The sequence below is a fragment of the Bos taurus genome, chromosome 4 (assembly GCF_002263795.3).
Source record: "Bos taurus isolate L1 Dominette 01449 registration number 42190680 breed Hereford chromosome 4, ARS-UCD2.0, whole genome shotgun sequence".
Taxonomy (NCBI): Eukaryota; Metazoa; Chordata; class Mammalia; order Artiodactyla; family Bovidae; genus Bos; species Bos taurus.
This window is the reverse complement of record NC_037331.1, coordinates 80,135,264-80,155,665: the sequence shown is the minus strand read 5'-3', so window position 1 is coordinate 80,155,665 and position 20,402 is coordinate 80,135,264. Positions and strand designations below refer to the sequence as shown.

The 20,402-nt window shown below is 40.8% G+C and overlaps 1 protein-coding gene across 4 annotated transcripts in view; it reads left to right on the top strand.

Annotated features, from left to right (window-relative positions):
• The window catches only part of SUGCT (succinyl-CoA:glutarate-CoA transferase), an 875,539-nt gene that overhangs the window by 773,304 nt on the left and 81,833 nt on the right, over positions 1–20,402 (top strand). Inside the window, exon 14 of one of the 4 annotated variants that reach the window (XM_059885353.1) lies at positions 17,999–19,056. The exons of 2 other annotated variants lie outside the window; for them this stretch is intronic. In XM_059885353.1, the coding sequence (XP_059741336.1) occupies positions 17,999–18,105 (107 nt within the window). In that variant the 3' untranslated portion in view covers positions 18,106–19,056. Of the gene's footprint in view, positions 1–15,714; positions 16,604–17,998; positions 19,057–20,402 lie in introns of those variants that run through there. One more of the 4 variants, XM_059885355.1, reaches the window with a different exon arrangement.

Below are 20,402 nucleotides of genomic sequence, written 5' to 3'. Positions count from 1 at the left end.
GGAGTGATACTGAGCTGGAAAGAATGAAGCTGGTTCTGAACTGCTTCTGAGAACCTAGCTTTTGCTAGTCTTACTAGTTTTTTATTGGAATGTAACTGCTTTACAAAGTTGTGTTAGTTTCTGCTGTACAACAACATGAAGCACCATATGTATACATATATGCCCTCCCTCTTGAGTGTCCCTCCCATCCCTACTCCCATTCCATCCCTCTAGGTCTTCACAGAACACTGAGCTGAGCTCTCTGTGTTATACAGCGGCTTCCTGCTTGCTATCTGTTTTACACACGGTAGTGGATATATGTCAATGCTACTCTCTCAGTTCATTGCCTCCTATGTGTCCATAAGTATCTATTTTAAATATAGCAGTGTGCACATGTCAATCCCAAACTCCCAATCTATCCCTCCCAGCCACTCTTCACTCCTGGTAACCATAAATTTGTTCTCTAAGACTGTGTGTCTGTTTCTGTTTAGTAAATAAGTTAATTTGTATCTTTTTTTTTCTTTTTTTTTTTAATAAGAGGCTGTGGTGGGCAGGATAATGGCTCATCAAAGAAGCCCATGTCCTAATCCCCAGAACCCGTGGATATGTTACATTCCATGGCAAAAGGGAATTATGATTGCTGATCAGCTGACCTTAGAATAAGGAGTTTATCCTGGATTGCCCTGGGGGGCCCAACATAATCACCAGGCCTTTAAGTGTGGAAGAGACAGTGTCAGAGTGATGGGATGTGAGAAAGACTTTCCCGATTATTGAAGGATTTGAAAATGAAAATGAATGAGGGCTGTAGGCATTTTCTAGAAGATGAAGAATGCAGGAAAATTGGACTCTCCCTTAGAGCCCCTGGAAAGAATGTAGTCTTGCTTGACTTTAGCCCAGTGAGACCCATTTTGGACTCATTTTGGACTTCTGATCTCCAGAACTGTAAGGTAATGAATTTGTTTTGTTTTAAGCCACGGCATTTGTGATATATTGTTATAGCACCAATAGAACACAAATACAGAGGCTGTTCTTCCTTAGTTTAAAAGTCTAAAGCAACAGGAAAATCACTGTCTTGCAAAGTGACTAATTGACACCTCCCTGTAGTTCCATTTTTTTCTTCTTTCTCTTTTTTATCCCTACTTCCTTTTTGACTTTTCATTTTCTCCCCCATCCTTTCCCTGTGGCCATGTTTATTTCCTCCCTGTCCTTTTATCTCCTTTCCTTTCTTCCTCCTCTTTTTGTCCATGTTGTGTAGGTGTGGACTCCAAAAGCTGCCACTGACCTCAAGAAAAAGACGACTTGCTCAGTGATCTGGAAGCTAACTAGTAGTAATTCTGGCCATGACTTCAGCTTCACATGCAATTTTGGCTTAATCTCTGGGTGGGGTGAGCCCTAAATAACTGGCTGCCTCTTTTTCTCCCTCAAAACTCAGGGAAAGAAATGAAGGGGTGTTCCAGGTGTCATCCCAGGCTGGAGCAGAGCCTTCAGGCTTACCTGTCACACGCCCTCACTGCTAAGAAAAGGCACCAATAAAGTGGAATACAGAGCAGAGCCTAGACTCTGTGACAGTGAGGTCTTGCTGTTGTGATGGGCCTTCCATCAGAGAAAGGGGAGGGAGGGCTTGATGGTCGAGAGTTTTGTTCCAGCACTTGGCCTTGCCCTGTGTTTCTTGCTTTTTCTTGGAGAAGTCAAGGCTACCAGCCTTCATAGGAGATTAGTATTTTGCTCTTAGTAATTGCAGTCAAATGGCCTCCAGAAGAGTGGTACATTGGGACATCCCTGATGGTCCAGTGGCTGAGATTTTGTGCTCCCAATATAGGGGGCCCAGGTTCAATCCCTGGCCAGAGAACTAGATCCCAAAGACTGTGACTAAAGATCTTGCATGCAACGAAGTCCACGGGAAGCCAAATAAATAAGTAACAGAGTAAAAAGAAGAGTAGTACCTTCTCCTCTGCCTTGGTTTTGCCATCTGTCAAACAGAACACAAAGATCCTCACAACTCCCTTCGCTTTCTCCTTTCAAGAAGATGAAAAACATTCAGACACATCGGGTCTTTTCTCTCCCCATCCCTTTCTTTGCAAATGAACCCCATGTCAGTCTGTTCAGTTCACACTGGTTTCTTTGTCTCCTGACCACAGAGGTTGGAGGAGTACTTCCTGCTGCTCATCTACATCTGCATCCTTTCCTCTGGCCCAGAACTTACGCACAAATGCTCCACCCGTGAAGCAAGACACTCAGCTTCAGAACACACAGCCGAGATGCTGAGAGGAGAGAAACTAATGTTAAATGACCACAGGGAAATATCTTTCTTTCTACCCCTTTACCTCTTGGAGAACGCTAAAGAAAAATTTGGAATTCCAAAGCGTCTCTTGGTAGGAGACATGGCAACACATATTCGTCCCAATAGATTTGGATTTATGCTTTGAGATTTTACAAAGAACTTCCTAGCTGTTCTTGACTGAAGCTTTGAAATATACTGCAAATGAACATCCATATATTCTTTCTTTGCAGAGGGTCAAGAAAATCATAGCACCCATTTTAGAAGGACTGTTAAAGATTTACTATTTCAGGGGATAGAAAATAAACTATTTCCAGTATTGTTATAGATAGCCAAACACGCTTGCAAATGGCATTGACACAGATGAGGAGGCAGAACAGAAATACAATGACCTACAGGTCACCTCTGGAAGAAGTGTCCAGTGAACAGGACCCTGAATCTTCTCAGCCTGATTTGCTGAACTGTGCAGATGGAAAAATACGACAGAGTTAGAAATATCCAGTTAGTAGAATTTCCTTTTCTGGGCCTATGTTTCCCATCTTTTTTTTTTTTTTTAATTCACTAGAGTACAGATGCTTTACAATGTTGTGTTAGTTTCTGCTGTACAGCTGAGTGAACCAGCTTTATGTATACATATATCCCCTCTTTGTCGAATTTCCTTCCCATTTAGGTCACCACAGAGCACTGAGTAGAGTTCCCTGTGCTATACAGTAGGTTTTCATTAGTTATCTATTTTAGACATAGTATCAATAGTGTATATATGTCAATCCTAATCTCCCAATTCATCCCACCACTGCTTCCCCACCTTGATGTCCATACCTTTGTTTTCTATGTCTGTGCCTCCGTTTCCTATCTTCTGAATCCCGAACATGTGTTTGGTTCTCCAACTTTGCTTTGAGTGAAAACCTAAGTGAAAGGGTATGCCCAGCATGCGAGCAGAGGTGGTGCTCAGGCCTTGATAAGCGACTCACTTAGCTGAAGTCACCGACAAAACCCCGCAGAGATGACATGATCAAAACTCTTCCTTTTGTGTAGCTATACTCGTATGACCCAGGTGACATGAGGTGAAATGAGTAGCTTGGTAAGCCTCTGTGTGGGTACATTTCTGGGGGAAGGTTTTTTGAACTTGGGAGAATGAACAGTCAGAGCTAGAACAGGCCTGGCTGGGGGAGGAAGAAGATTCTGCTGGTAGTCAGACTTAGTACCTTTCATTTCCTGAGCACAGTGGAAGTAGATTTTCTCTACTCATCCCATGAAATAAGAGCTCTTATTATATTCCCTCTCCCTTTCTTTCAGGATGCATAATAGATATAGTTCAACAATGGTGGCAGATCTTCTCATGAGTTTTATGACTGGGGTTAGATTTGATGCTTTATAATAATAATACCACAAGCAACAGTATCTGTTAAAGTCTTTATGTATAAAGCACTGTCCTGGGACTTCCCTGGTCATCCAGTGGTTTAGACTCCATGCTTCCACTGTAGGGAGCACAGGTTCGATCCACGATTAGGAGTCTAAGTAAGATCCCACATACCTCACAGCATGATCAAAAGGGAAAAATAAATTAATAAATAAAGCACTGTCCTAATCAATATATTGTACTAACACGATGTGCCTAGGAAAGCCTTAAGGCTACTGCCTGAAGAGAGTAGCAATGGATACACACACACTTCATGTCACAATGGACACACTCACACCGTGTGTCACTGAGCGTGTCACAGTGGACACACTCAGGTCCTCTGCTCCACCAGTGTGAGTGACACCCCCACCTTCATTATCACAGACACTACCTTCAGATCATGTCCCTAGAACTCATGCACCCTAGGACACTTTGGGATGTTCAGAAGGATAAAGGGCAAGACATGTCAGGAGCAGAAAGACCGTAATCCATTCATTTCAACCTTTGCAAATGCTCTAGAAACAACAGGATTTATAAGAGGATCAGCTTAACTCAAACACTGTCAGCAAAACCCTCAGGAAAGTCTCTTCAGGCTGCCACCTCAGGGAAATATCACAGTTTTTCAACTGTTAAATGTCCTAAGAACATATACTTCTACCAAAGAGGACCTTAGAATGCTCACCCCACTCCAAAAGATTTTTCTGTGTATGAATTTATAGATACAGCTTACCATTTGTGATTCTTTTTAAAGGTTGAATAGAGCCATAAGATTGCTGATGAAATAGGTTAAAAGTAGCTCTCCCAAAGACCACTGCTGGGAAAAATGAGAGAGGCTGAACACTTGGACTTAACCACTTAGGGAGGCACCGTTTAGTGTCCTAGAGAACAACCAGCACACTGCTGAAATCGAGACATGGAGAGAGAAAGACATCCAGTGGAAACAAATGCTGGCTTATCAGAGATACTGAACAACGTCAGGAAATGAGGGACACTCATTTCCAGGGAAATTTCAGCTACTCCTTGGAGAGAGAAAAGAAGTATAACAGATATCTAGGATAATATATATGACTCTAGCAGGAGTTGCAATTTTTATTAGTAGGAAGATATTCGTGTAAAAATCTACTCTATAGGTAAATTCAATGAAACATGAAAGCCCCTCAAATAGAAAATACAGTAGTAAACCATAAGAACACTTTTTTCAATTTGTGGGAGCAATTTCAAAGTATTGGAGTGGAAGGGAGAAGGAAATACTTGGTGTTTGTCTGTTAACCCATGGACAATGCATTTTCTGATCTCCACAATTGGAAGTGATCTCTACATCTCATTTGCTATCTCAGTCCTCTGTATTTATCTGGCCATAACACTTATCACACCCTCAGTTGTAGTTACTGGTCACCCATTGCTGTCTCCCATTAAACTATAATATTGTGGGTATCTTAGTCACGCTTGCATCTCCTGTGATTACCATGGTGCCTACTCAGTAGGAGACACCATAAATATTAGTCCAATAGACATTCTCTCACTCACCAGATTACATGTTCGATGAGAGAAGAACTGATTATGTTCATTTTTTTAAACTCATAGAGCCTGTGATAAATGGTTTTCAAAGATGGCCACCATCAGTACCTCCCACCCATTATACACATGCCTCTCTTTCCATCAAGAGATGCACTTTGTTTTCCTTCTCCTGGAACCTGTACTGGTCTGGTATCTTGCTTTTTTTTTTTTTTTTTTTTTTAAGCCTTTTATTTTAAATAATTTTATATTTACAAACATCATTAAAATAATACTTTAGAATTCCCATATACTAGTTTCCATGAATGTTGACATTTTGCATAACCAATGTACAATTACCTAAGCCAGAAAATTAACATTGATACAATATTTTCAGTTAATATACAAAAAATTCTACCAGTTGTCTCACATTGGTAGGCAGAATTCTGTAGTCCCCAAGATTTCCAGCCCTTCATGTACCACTCACTTTCTCCTAGTTATTCAACCAAACACTAATCTAAGTGCCGCTATGGAAGGATTTTGCAGCTGTAATTAAGGTCCAAAATCAGGTGACTTTAAGACAGGAAGAAATTCCTTGATGGCTCAGGTGGTAAAGAATCTGCAATGCAGGAGACCTAGGTTCAATCCCTGGGTCAGGAAAATTCCCTGGAGAAGGAAATGGCAACCCACTCCAGTATTCTTGCCTGGAGAATCTCATTGACAGAGAAGCCTGGAGAGCTACAGTCCACAGGGTTGCAAAGAGTCCAAAAGACTGAGCAACTCACTTTCACTTTTCACTTTCAATCTTAAGATAGGAAGATTAACACTTAAAATAGGAAGATTAGTATCTGGGTGGGGCTGACCTGATCACATGAGTCCTTTAAGGCTGAGTCTAGAGGTCAAAGACATTAGGCCAAAGATTTTAAGCACAAAGAGGGTTTGACATGAGATAGCTTTTCAAAAGTGACTCACTTGAACCAACAGAAAGGGGTAGATGTGATACAGTGCCAATTCAATGCCAAGCCTTGAAGAAGCTTAGCATCTTCTTTTGCTTTTGGAAATTAACCATCGTGGAAGACATCTGACTGGTATCCATGGAGGAATCCTGTGATATTTCATGCCTACTATCTTCAGAGAGAGAGAGAGGAGCCAGTTGGAGAAGCACAAAAACACTAGACATGTGAGTGAATCTTCCTGAGTCTCTAACCCACCCCTGCAACCTTGTGAGTATGACTAAGTGACACCAGCCCCTGCGCAGTGGAGCAGAATGACCCAGCTGGGACTTACCCCTATTTCTTACCCACATAAACTAAGATTGTTTTGTTCCACTGTTGTAAGATGGTTCATTATCAACAAAGGTCTAACTTTAAAAAGAAGTTCAATATTAAATATAGTTTGATCAAGAGCTCACAGCATCTTGGCTGACTGAAATAGTGAATGATATGTGCTGTGGCTTATTATTTTTTCCAATTGAAAAATGCCAGTCAAAAATCTGCTTTTGTTGAAAATTCTTCTGTAATGACCTGGCCTCCTATTGTCACCTAAGAAAGGGAACAGGTTCCACTGGACAACGTAGTGCCCAGGGACAGCACTGACCAGATGCAAATTCCTTCCCACTGTAATGAAATTGAGGACACTAGGAATCAGAAATTATCATGTTCTCAATCTGGAAAGAGATTAAGTTCAGGAAAAGTTTGCGTTATTGAGGGGTTTCCAGGGTAGGCAGCCTCTAAACTGGCACCCCCATGAGCCTCACCGCTGCCTAACACCTTTATGGTCTTCCTTCCCAAAGTTGGTCTGTGGACACAACAGCATAGAGCAGAGTGGCTGGTACATCACTTCCCACATTAAGTTATAAAAAAACTAAAGAGTCTGTTTTCTCTGTCTCTGTCTCTCTGCCACTCACTCTGGGGAAAGCCAATTGCCATGGAATGAGACATCGCTACATAGGAGCCCACATGACAAAGAACTAAAGCTCTGGCCAACAACCAATGAGGATGTGAATCCAAGAATCACAGAAGTGCCTTCGGAAGCAGCTTCTCCAGCCTCAGGACTGCCTGGCAATGACTGTAGCCCTAGCCAACAGCTTATTGATCTCTCAGAACTGTGCAGCTTACCCAGACTCCTGACCCTCGGAAACTGTGTGAAATAATACATTTTTGATATTTTAGCTTTATGTTTAATGGATTAAGTTAGCTTTATTTTGAGGCAATTCATGACACAGCAATAGATCACAAATATATTTCCCCATTATATTATGGCAAAAAGTCATTTTCAATAGGTGACTTTCAACCTCAACGTTGTGATTTTCATCAGTCACACCCACTGTTAAGTGTGATGCAGCCCTGCGTGGAGGCATTATGAAGAGAAAGGAATGGAGTTGCTTGCTGTGTGTTGGCCTCTGTGTAGGAGTCTAGGGTGGAAATGATGGCAGTGATGTCAGAGTTGGTGGGTGGGAGCCTGTGGAACAAAAATACTGATAAGAAACTTCTGAAAGATCTCCTCAGAGTAATCTCTGCATTCACAGGATGTTCTAGACCCAGTGGTTCTCAAGAAGGATGGGAGAAGTCTTTCCCAAAAGGGACATTTGGCAACATCCAGAGACATATTAGCAAAGGTTAATAGAGTTTTGCCAAGAGAATGCACTGGTCATAATAAACATCCTTTTCCAACAACACAAGAGAAGACTCTACACGTGGACATCACCAGATGGTCAATACTGAAATCAGATTGATTTTATTTTTTGCAGCCAAAGATGGAAAAGCTCTATACAGTCAGCAAAAATAAGCCAGGGTACTGATTGTTGCTCAAATCATGAACTCCTTATTGCCAAATTCAGACTTAAATTGAAGAAAGTGCAGAAAACTACTAGACCATTCAGGTATGACCTAAATCAAATCCCTTCTGATTATACAGTAGAAGTGAGAAATAGATTCAATGGATTAGATCTGATAAACAGACTACCTGAACAACTATGGACAGAAGTTCCTGACATTGTATGGAAGACAGGGATCAAGACCATCTGCAAGAAAAAGAAATGCAAAATGGCAAAATGGTTGTCTGAGGAGGCCTTACAAATAGCTGTGAAAATAAGAGAAATGAAAGGCAAAGGAGAAAAGGAAAGATATATCCACTTGAATGCAGAGTTCCAAAGAATAGCAAGGAGAGATAAGAAAGCCTTCCTCAGTGATCAATGCAAAGAAATAGAGGAAAACAATAGAATGGGAAAGACTAGAGATCTCTTCAAGAAAATTAGAGAAACCAAGGGAAGACTTCATGCAAAGATGGGCACAATAAAGGACAGAAATGGTATGGACCTAACAGAAGCAGAAGTTAAAAGAAGAGGTGGCAAGAATACACAGAAGAACCAAACAAAAAAGATCATCATAACCCAGATAATCATGATGGTATGATCACTCACCTAGAGCCACACATCCTGGAATGCAAAGTCAAGTGGGCATTAGGAAGCATCACTATGAACAAAGCTAGTGGAGGTGATGGAATTCTAGTGGAGCTATTTCAGATCCTAAAAGATGATGCTAAAAGTGCTACACTCAATATGCCCACAAATTTGGAAAACTCAGCAGTGGCCACAGGACTGGAAAATGTCAGTTTTCATTCTAATCCCAAAGAAAGGCAATACCAAAGAATGGTCAAACTACTGGACAATTGCACTCATCTCACAAGCTAGCAAAGTAATGCTCAAAAATTTTCAAGCCAGGCTTCAACAGTGAACCTTGAACTTGCAGATGTTCAAGCTGGTTTTAGAAAAGGCAGAGGAACCAGAGATCAAATTGCCAACATCTGTTGGATCATTGAAAAAGCAAGAGAGTTCCAGAAAAACATCTATTTCTGTTTTATTGACTATTCCAAAGCCTTTGACTGTGTGCATCACAAAAAACTGTGGAAAATTCTGAAAAAGACAGGAATACCAGAGCACCTGACCTGCCTCTTGAGAAATCTGTATGCAGATCAGGAAGCAAAAGTTATATCTGGACATGGAACAACAGACTGGTTCCAAATAGGAAAAGGAGTATGTCAAGGCTGTATATTGTCACCCTACTTATTTAACTTATATGCAGAGTACATCATGAGAAATGCTGGACTGGATGAAGCACAAGCTGGAATCAAGATTGCCAGGAGAAATATCAATAACCTCAGATATGCAGATGACACCACCCTTATGGGAGAAAGTGAAGAAGAACTAAAGAACCTCTTGATGAAAGTGAAGGAGGAGAGTGGAAAAATTGGCTTAAAATTCAACATTCAGAAAACTAAGATGATGTCATCTGGTCCCATCACTTCATGGCAAATAGATGGGGAAACAGTGGAAATAGTGGCTGGCTTTATTTTTCTGGGCTCCAAAATCACTGAAGATGGTGATTGCAGCCATGAAATTAAAAGATGCTTATTCCTTAGAAGGAAATTTATGACCAACCTAGACAGCATATTAAAAAGCAGATACATTGCTTTGTCAACAAAGGTTTATCTAGTCAAGGCTATGGTTTTTCCAGTAATCATGTATGGATGTGAGAGATGGACTATAAAGAAAGCTGAGCACCGAAGAATTGATGCTTTTGAACTGTGGTGTTGGAGAAGACTCTTGAGAGTCCCTTAGACTTCAAGGAGATCCAACCAGTCCATTCTGAAGGACATCAGTCCTGGGTGTTCATTGGAAAGACTGATGTTGAAGCTGAAACTCCAATCCTTTGGCGACCTTATGCGAAGAGCTGACTCATTGGAAAAGACCCTGATGCTGGGAAAGAAAGATTGAGGGCAGGAGAAGGGGATGACAGAGGAGGAGAAGGGGATGACAGAGGATGAGATGGTTGAATGGCATCACTGACTCAATGGACATGGGTTTGGGTGGACTCTGGGAGTTGGTGATGGACAGGGAGGCCTGGTGTGCTGCAGTTCATGGGGTCACAAAGAGTCAGACATGACTGAGTGACTGAACTGAACTGAGACAGCATATTAAAAAGCAGAGATGTTACTTGCCGACAAAGGTCCATCTAGTCAAAGCTATGGTTTTTCCAGTAGTCACATATGGATATGAGAGTTGGACTATAAAGATAGCTGAGCACAGAAGAATTGATGCTTTTGAACTGTGGTGTTGGAGAAGACTCTTGAGAGTCCCTTGGACTGCAAGGAGATCCAGCCAGTCCATCCTCAAGGAAATCAGTCCTGAATATTCATTGGAAGGACTGATACTGAAGCTGAATTCCAATCCTTTGGCCACCTGATGTGATGAACTGACTCATTTAAAAAGACCCTGATCTGGGAAAGATTGAGGGCAGGAGGAGAAGGAGATGACAGAGTATGAGACGATTTGATGGCATCACCAACTCAATGGACATGAGTCTGAGTAAACTCTGGGAGTTGGTGATGGACAGGGAGGCCTGGCATGCGACAGAACATGAGGTTGCAAAGAGTTGGACACTACGGAGGGACTGAACTGAACTGAACAGGGGCAGCAAGGGGGACCATGTGCTTCTGGTGAAGGAATGAGTAGAGGCCAGGGTGGCGATAAACATGAGCTCAGGACAGTTCCCAACAAAGAACAGTCTAAAATACCCATAGCAATGCTGTTGAGAAAAGTTCTAGAGGAAGCTGATCCTTGACAGATGAGCAGGTACCTGACTCATCACCTCTGTGTCCTTTTAGAAAGTTTTTTTTTTTTAACATTATGTAATTTTTAGGGAGGAGGGAAGTGGGTTCACCGAGCTATAATATGATCTGCAGGTAAAACCTACACGTGTAGTCTTTATCTTTTTTTTTTTTTTAATGGAAATGTGAAATCCTTATTTTGACTTCTTGCACTAAGTGTGTTTCTAAAGTAGAGGGAGCTAGAAGTTTCCTAACATCCCAGTGGTTAAGAATCTACCTTCCAATGCAGGGTACACGGGTTTGATCCATGGTCTGGGAACTAAGATCCCACATGCCACAGGGCAGCTGAGCCTGCTCACCACAACTAGAGAAAGCCTGTATACCACAACGAAGACTCAGTGAAGCCAAAAATAAAAATAAAGTGGAGGGATACAAAACATTTTCATTAATGGAGAGAGCTCAGTTGTTCTTCACAATAGCAGTTACATTAAGGAGACAAATCAAATTGCAGGGGAAAAAATCTTAGTTCTTAATAGTATCAGAGAACTATAACACATTCAGATACCAATTGCCAGGCCACATTCCCCTCCTGGGCCATAGTTAACTCTGAAGAGTATGGGTCTTTGATGAAATGATTTCTGAGGTCCTTATGAGATTTCAGGTTCTTTAATTCAATGATTCTTTTATTTAGGGTCATACTATGGATGCTCAGAGAATGCCATATATATAGACAAAACTAATGGACAGGTTTGAACAATAATGTTTAAAGAAAAGAAGACACTTTAAATGAGGAATTAAGAGTAGCCCCTTTGGGTATCTGGTGATCCAGAACTGTAGAGAAGTAGAAGTTAGCAAAGTTAACAAATAAAAAATGGGATAATCCACACATCACTTGGCACATCTTCCTAATTCTTTGCTGGATGGACCCAGTAGATGGTTTACTCTGGGAAGAGTTGAGGTGTGATTGAGGCTGAAGTGTCCAGCATGGGAAGGGTCTAAGGTCAGAGCTAGGAGATTGGATCTCAATTGCAGCCTCAACAGAACCCAGCTGATCTCTTGATCAGCACACACCCCAGTATCCCTGAAAACCTACAGATATGAATATCATAGAATCTTTGCTATAATGTGGAGTTTTTGAAGGGGACCTGAGGACATGAAAACCAGGGTAAGTACTTGTTTAAAACATTAATCTACATTTGCAATTCTGTCCAATTGTTCTGACAAGGTGAAAATGAGGGCCAAACAACTCACCAATGAGCTTCCCATTGGAAAAAAGTTACCTCACCCAAGGAAATAATATTTCAAAGAATTAAATGGAAGAAGCACATTTAAAGGTCATAAGATAGAATTTAAGTCTAGATGATGACTTTTCCTTGGCCCTAATTGTCAACTCCATGGACCTAAACAAGTTACACCTAGAAGATATGCAAAGGGAAGGGCATTTAGCCACCAGACTTCCGTACCAATCTGTTGATTTTATTCAACTATCAGAACATAGTCAGGTTCCAGATCCACCCATTACTTCTCATGTCTACCGTCTTCATTTTAACCCACACCCTTCTTGCTAGCCCTTCTGCCATTCCTGTACTTTCCTCCAAACCCAGTTTAAAAAGTCACCTGCCTAGTAAGCCTTTTTAAAATTCATTCTAGTCCATTCTGATTGTATCTGATTACTCCTTTGCTCCATAGTCAATGACTGGCTTTATTTTTCCATCAACTGCATTGCTGAAGATCATTTTATATGCGTTTGTTAAGTTTTAGACAGATAGAATTGGAATAAGGTGCTCAACATCCAGGAACTGGAAATCGAGATGGGAAGACAAGGGACTTCCCACGTGGTCCAGTGGTTAAGACTTCACCTTCCAATGCAGAGGGTGCAGGTTCGATCCCCAGTCAGGGAGCTAAGAACTGACATGCCTCATGGCCAAAAAAAAACACATAAAACAGAAACAATATAGTAACTAATTCAATAAAGACTCTAAGAAAATGATGGGGAGGCAAGACCTTTATATAAAATTTATGCAGATTTACTCACTGTGCTACGTAAGAAATGCCAGTGGTATTGGAGTTCAGGGGAGGGAATGATCTCTGTAATCTGGTGTGTTTAGGAAAGTAATTATGTAGCAAACACACATTCCTCTTCAAAGAAGAATGAGATTTAAATAAGCAGAGGCAGGAAGAGTATTACAGGCACAGGTGAGCAAGCTGGGGAGGCAGGACAGCCATGACCAATTTGGAAACAGAGCTCTTGAGTAAACAGATTTAGTGAAAGAGGGCTGCTCTATTGGAAACAGACAGGAAGACTAGAGAGGGACAGATTTTAGAGGGTACTTGAAGGTAAAGAGGGTAATTTTTTGGTGGGCACTGGGTGCCACATAAATATTCCAGCAAGGAAGTGACTGACTTACTGCTGTACTTTGGAAAGATGGCCCTGATGGGTGCAATAGAACACATGGAATTATAGAAGGAGTGGTTCCAGTGCAGCTGGGAGTCAATAAGGGGCTGGACCAGAGATGGTCATCTTATACATCACTTCATACATATTGTGCCATACATCTAAGTCCTATCAGCTTTACTAGATTATGAATTCTTTGTAAATCAGAAATGCATTTCCCTTATTTTAGAGCATGTCCCTTGTCTATCTCATGCTCAGAATCCATTGTCTGTTGATGTGTCAATGTTGGGGCTTCCCAGGTGGGGCTAGTGGTAAAGAACGCACCTGTCAATGCAGGATACATCAGAGTCCTGGGTTTGATCCCTGGGTCAAGAAGATTCCCTGGAGGAGAGCGTGGCAACCCACTCCAGTATTCTTGCCTGGAGAATCCCATGGACAGAAGAGCCTGACAGGTTACAGTCCATAGGCCTGCACAAGAGTCAGACATGACAAGCGACTTAGGGTGTATGCATGAATCAATGTTATTGTTATAATTATTCTGTACATTTTTATCAGACTTACCTGCTCCAAATAGGTTATAAACACACAGCATTGGAATGGGCAATTGTAAGAATTTGGAATCTTCAATATATTCTCTATATAATATATTCTCTAGGGCCAAGGGTACAGAGCCATTAAATTAGATCAATCATATTCAAGCTGTCAATCCTGAGGGCTTGTTGGAAGATGGAGCCTTGAAAAACCACAGCCACACTTTCAGAGCTCTAGAAACTTACTACCTCCTCAAGCTTCAAGATTCAACCTTCTCGGGAAGAAGATGTATTTATACAAAGTCATGGTTGTGGTTACAGTTAGTGCATGGGAGACATTGACACAAAGTCTGAAAAACTCTGAGGCCATCTGTCTGCCTGCTCTGTGGAAAGTACCAGTCCCTATTACAGACTGAGGCTGAGCCCGTATGCCTATTTGCAAAATGGCACTGCAGTTAATTATGGGACTCTCCCTGGTCAGTTTAGTCATGGCCAATTAAAATGGCTTTAGCAGTCTCCTTGGACCCTAAATTCTAGGCTGCCTTCTTCTACTGTTTAACACTTGACTGTCCGCATGCTTTCTTTCCCAAGAGAGACTGGACGTTTCTTAAGGACAGAGTTTGTGTCTTGTACCTCTTTTGGATTCTGGTGCAAAATAGCAAGATGAATTAGTGTTCAGTAAGTAGTAGTTGAATTGGTCTGTAGAGAAAGCTCGCGCTCTCAGAAATCTGGAAGACCAGCTATTCTGTCAAACTCATTTTTCAGTGGTACAGATGCACTCCTGGTTTTAGTCTGAAAGGCTTGAAAACATAGTTCTATGTGTTCTAAAGGCTAAAAAGTGGCACAGAGGAAGAGTGCAAACGGACATGCCCAGCTGTTCAGTTCTACCCTTGGCATTGATGAAGCCACAGCTTGCACCCTTGGCTGATTCCTATAACTGACTTTTACTTCCCTTTCCTGGCATAGGTGAAGCCCCAGAATCTTTCTGAAGCACTGCTTTAGACAACCACTGGAAATAAACCTGAAGTGACACAAAAAATAAAATCCATTTGCCACTTCAAGACCACTGATGTAACAACCAGTTGCATCTTTGGAAAAATTTCCTATAGGGGCAACATAATGTGGACAATAATGCTAGCAGGAGGTACACTTTACTGGGTATTTAAATGATCTTTCCCTACATCCATTTCCCCTCCAAAGATCACTTTATTCCATTCATGGTGACCCTATTCTTACAAGGATAATTTTAGGGTGGACTTGTGATGCAGTTCTCATTAATGGGATGAGAGAAATCTACTGGAAGCTTCTGGAAGGTTAACCTCATCCTTTCTTACTGAATATGAACAAGAAATAATGTAGTCCTGCTTGCCATAGGAAGCCAAAATGTGACCAGGAGAGGAAGCAGCTTTGGGATGAACCAATGCCAAGAATAGCATACGGCAGAGGGAAAGAACCTAGGTTTTTGACAATCCATCAAGTTGTCAATCATTCTGTGCTGGAAGCCTGCTCTTCTGGATTCCAGCCTATATGAAACACACATTTAGTTATTGTTTTAGCCAGTTTGAGTTACTATTTCCGTTGTTTGCAGCCATAATACCTCTGGGCAGGGGAATTTTTAAACTTGATGAAGTTTTTCTCAGTTAATCCTCATAGTAATTCTTTAAGGTTGGTACGACCTTCATCCCCATTTCTCGGGGGAGGAAACTGAGAATTCGATTCCTGAAGCAAATTTCCAAAAGTCATGGAGCATTTTTGCATTGGAGCTGTCATTCGTACTCAGGAACCCACTCTCTTAAACATTATGCTAGAGTCAAGCTGTCTGTCAATTTATTCCACAGGGGAAAAAGAAAAAAAAGGAAAAATGTAAAGACTGGGCATGTTTGAATTTCTAGGAAGTCTTTTTTAACACATTAAAGGGAAAGAGATCATGTGTCTGTACCAAGTTGAAGACATAACGAAGCACCCAATGCCACCTGTGACTTAGAAGTCTGCATACAGAAAGTGTTTTATTTGGCTTCTTTCCTCCCAGCAGCCTGGAGCTCTATTTGAGAAGGAAGGAAAGCTTCACCACCATAAATCAGAGGTTCCTCTGCAAACTCCACATAGCGTGTCTCAGGCCTGCGGAAGGTGGAGTTCGTTTGCTGGGACAGTCAAGTCCTTTGGGTTGGGTTATTGAATCATTGGGAGGGATGAATTTGTGAACATGCATCCCTCCCAAGGCTGCCACTCTTGACAAATGCTGCACTCAGCACTCAGGTCCCCACTGTGAATAGACACTGTCTGTGCCACTCCTGGAGGGGCCTGTGCAGCCTGGAGCTGTTCCAATATTCCACATCATCAGCCTTCTAACTTCCCCGGGGTCAGCCATTCCTTTTTGGACAGTACCCTTTCCCAGAATTCAAACATACAAAACCTTTCTCTTCTTCAATATATTACATGTTCTTCCCCCCTCCCCACCCCACCCACTCCTTTTAATTAGACCCTGGATGGAGTTCCAAAACATTTAAAATCAAGGGCTACTTGTGATTTTTTTTCAAAGAATATCTTTCTTTTGTGTTATTAATCACTTTAACCATCTTGAAGCCTCTTTTGGCCAGAGGATGGTCTCAGATGAACGAAGTTTCTCTTGTGTTATGGCTTGTCATCAAAACTTGAAAGAATCTTTAGATAAAATGTTTTTTTTTTAATTTTATTTTATTTTTAAACTTTACATAATTGTATTAGGTTTGCCAAATATCAAAATGAATCCACCACAGGTATACATGTGTTCCCCATCCTGAACCCTCCTCTGTCCCCCCTCCTCATACCATCCCTCTTGGTCGTCCCAGTGCACTAGCCCCTTAAATAAACATTGTTTAAATTGTTTATTGTTTAAATAAAAATTGTTTAAATAAACAATTAAACAAAACTTCTGGAAAATATCTTTTGTGTCATATCCATGTGTGCAAATGTTGACTGGAAATCACATGCAGTCTCAAGGTTCATTATCGAATATTATCTCTCCAAACATTACCAAAAGGGTTCTAACATTTTGATAAGCATTTTTAGACAAAGCCTGTGTGGACGCAATTTTTACATGTTCTGTGGATTTTCAATAATATACTGCAGGCACGAATGTGTACTCCATGGTGGGGGGTGGTGGTGTGAGTAAAGTTTTCCTCAATATATAACATTTTTCTTTTTACAAAAATTTCAAGCATAACTCTCATCCAAAAATGGCAAACTTTAAAAACTAAGATCGTAGAAAATTTTCTAGGGAATTGGCTTCACTGTAAGAGAATTTTAGGGTTTTTTTTTGAAACTTAACCTTTCTACACCAAGTGCTGACAGTTAACATAGAGGCTAGACTTGGAGATTTTGGGGTCTGGAAATAAAAGCCTGGTTGAGTTATTAGATACTCGAGGATTCACTTTTTATGATACTGACTTTTGTTTGATTTAACATTTCTACAGTATGCTCATCATGTTAAATTGTTTCTACACATGTGTATGCCGTATATTCTGAAAATGCATGGTGACAAACCAGACATGATGGAAACGCCGAAGATCTAAACAAAGCTCTGGTGTCCTTCGTTCTCCCAGATAAATGGCTATTCCACCCCTCTCTATTTGTTTAGTTTTATTCCTCTTTTTCTGTGTGTCCCTATACTTCCTTCACCTTCCCAGTGAGGGAGAGTATCCTATTTCTCTCTCTTTCTCTTTTTTTTTTTTTCTGGTAAAGCCTGCATTATCTTCCTTTATCTTTTCTTCTTTGCTTAGATTGGACAGAGTGAGGGTTAGAATGGAATTTTAATTTCTAACAGTACTTTCTATGTCTCTGATTTTCCCTTTTTCATTGAAACCTCTTCTTGTTTTCTGGATGTCATTTTGTTTCAAATCTCTAAGACTGTTCACCAAAAGTTTTTCCTTCATTTAAAATAATTGTCTTCTGTTTCCTAATTTACGTACCTACTTCCTGTCACACTACCTCTGAAGCCACAATACAGTTAATAACCACTTGTACTAAGGGTTAATTTGACCAATGGTTCAGTTGGTGTCAGCCTGATCCTTCTGTTGAAAAGTTCCCCATCAACCTTCCCTCTTACATTTTCAGCATCCATTTCCAATTATTGCCAAATTCATTGCTTCATTGGTGACTGTAAAATGGTGATTTTTTCCCCTTAATTAAATCCATTGTTATTAAATAAGAATTTTTAAAAAGTTATGATCAAGCTTCCATTTTGAATTATAGCTTCTATATTTATTTTATATTTCCAAGTGTAAGTAGAATTTCATCTGATTTTTTTTTTTTTTTTTTTTTTACTGAAAACAATTTAGAAATCATTGAGCCAGGATCTCTAGGGTACCTTCTAGCTCTAAAGGCTTATGATTCTTCGACCTGTGCTGAACCAATGTTTCATGACAAAACAAAGAAGTCCAGCTGATAGAGGTTCTGTTGTGATGGCACAAAGGTAGCCGGCTAGATTCTTCTGCTCTGGAGGAGACTGGATTTTGATGAAGCCATGGACAGTCCCTTTGGGCAACAGCCTCATGTTGACTCAAGGGAGAATGACCTTCAAGCCTTCAGTTCTTAGAAGTCATGCAGAATGATTTTTATGTCAAGTTGTACAAGTATGTAAGATATAAAACTGGGATTAAAAAGCATAACAAATATAACTTATCCATTTTTCTTCCCCTCATCATTCACTATGGGATCTTTAGTTTCTTCTAAAGGGTCCTGCAACTACTCCTGTGGTTTATGGAATAACAGGCTCTCCAGTGTTCTTAGAAACATGGCAGCATCCATCATTAACCTCTTCTCATGACCTATCACCCAACGGCTTGGCTGTTCTGAAACCATAACCTACAAGAATCACTCCTGAAGAACACAGTTCTGCTATATTCTCTGAACTCCCTGATGGGCTGCTCTGATCTCCTTCAAAGTGGGAAGAATTCCCTTCCTCCACACTGATGCTCCATTTCATTACCTGAATAGAAAGGCTATTCTCTTGTGCACACAATGATTTACGGAGAGTTGAGTGAACAGCCCTCTCCAGCTGAAGCCACTGCCTCCTCTCTGGTGACTCAGGCACCTGTTTATGGTGCTTAGGAGACTGGCTCACCTGAATGACAGCCGACTTTATTGCCTTCAAATGCTCCTTCTCTTGCTTGGATGTGCAGGTGGCCCTGTGTCCTAACATGAAAGAGGATACTGTTGGACCCTTTTTCAACATGAGAGTTGCAATGACTCCAGTCATGCCAAGTAAAGCAACAGGCTGGAAGATAACCTCAGACGTCTTTTCCAGACATCCTTTTCCATGTGGAAGTTGACACTGGCTTCTCCCACATAGGGTGGTTCTGGAGAAAACTGAGATGAAACCTTGTTGTTAAAAGGATTGTGTTTATTCTGAGGTCCTTGCTGTCACTTCAGGGAAAACTGACTGCAGAAGGAGAAGCAGGAAAAACCAAATCGGCAAGCCTTGGGAAGTGTCCTAATCTAAGACAACATTTAAGAGCTAATATAGAAAAAATGTACATGCAAAAGCCAACAGAGAAAGTGAATCACTTGATTTGCCAAGTAAACCAATGTTGGCTCTTAATTATTGTGTAAATCTCTGAGAAAAGTTATTTTTCTCACACCTTTGCTTGATTCCAAGCTTTCTTTTGGACAACATCTTGGAGCTATGAAACATCCTTGTAGAGATTAAAGCAGCTGACTAGACCTGCCACCAATAGGAAGTTCTCCTGTTACCCTCCAGGCATCAGGGGATGATCCATCAGGTTGAAATTGTGGGGAAGTAGAACTCATTAATTTATGAAGATTATGAAATGGCAAACACTAAACTTTAAGTTCTTAAAGTCTGGTTAATAGAAAGAATTTTACATAAAATTCTGTTTACTCCTAATCCAAAGTAGTCAAAAAGACCCACTTGTTCTGTGGAGTAGGGGACCCTGTATCTATCATCAGTGGATGGGATTTCTTTATGGTTGTGTTATAGAGAGGACCATCTTAACTCCAAGGCACTTCCTCTAGTTCAAATTGATCCTCTTTTTTCCTATGGAAGGCAATACCCAATGATCAATGTAGAATATCTATTATTTGTAGCACACATCAAGGGTGTGTGTGTGTGTGTGTGTGTGTGTGTGTGTGTGAGCTCTCAAGATCTCCAGTGCCATTAACAGAAGAAGAACATAGATGTGCTCAGTATTAGAACAAACAATAAGGCTCTTAGAGGGATGGTCACACCAAAATGTACTTCCCAATGAATTTGAGTTAACATTAATTTAAAGGTAATAAAGATGTTACAAGGGAACATTGACCTTTTTGAAAGTTGTATCCATTTAGCTGCATAAACAGAACAATAAAGTCACTGATTTCTTGATCTAATTTTAACGAGGAGAAAAAGGAGTTATCAGAATTAGTACTTTAGCAAGTAAAACCAGTTTCATCTTATTTCATTTATACTAGAAGCACTCATTTGCCCTCATCTATTTCTTAGAAAGATTCCCCACAGTTTAGGGCCGCGTGTCCCTGGCTGTTTTCCACTCTCCTAGGTTATGTGGATCATTTGATTTTCTCCGCTTAGCAGAGATTTTTTACTGCCTAGCCCTCAGCTCTGACAACAGAGTGCCCAGTGAAAATATCTTCACGGTTCACTCTCCAAGTCTCTTCTCATGGCTCAGCTGTCCTGTCTAACTGCAAGCAAGCAAGAGATTACACCAAGACAATCAGAACTTGGCA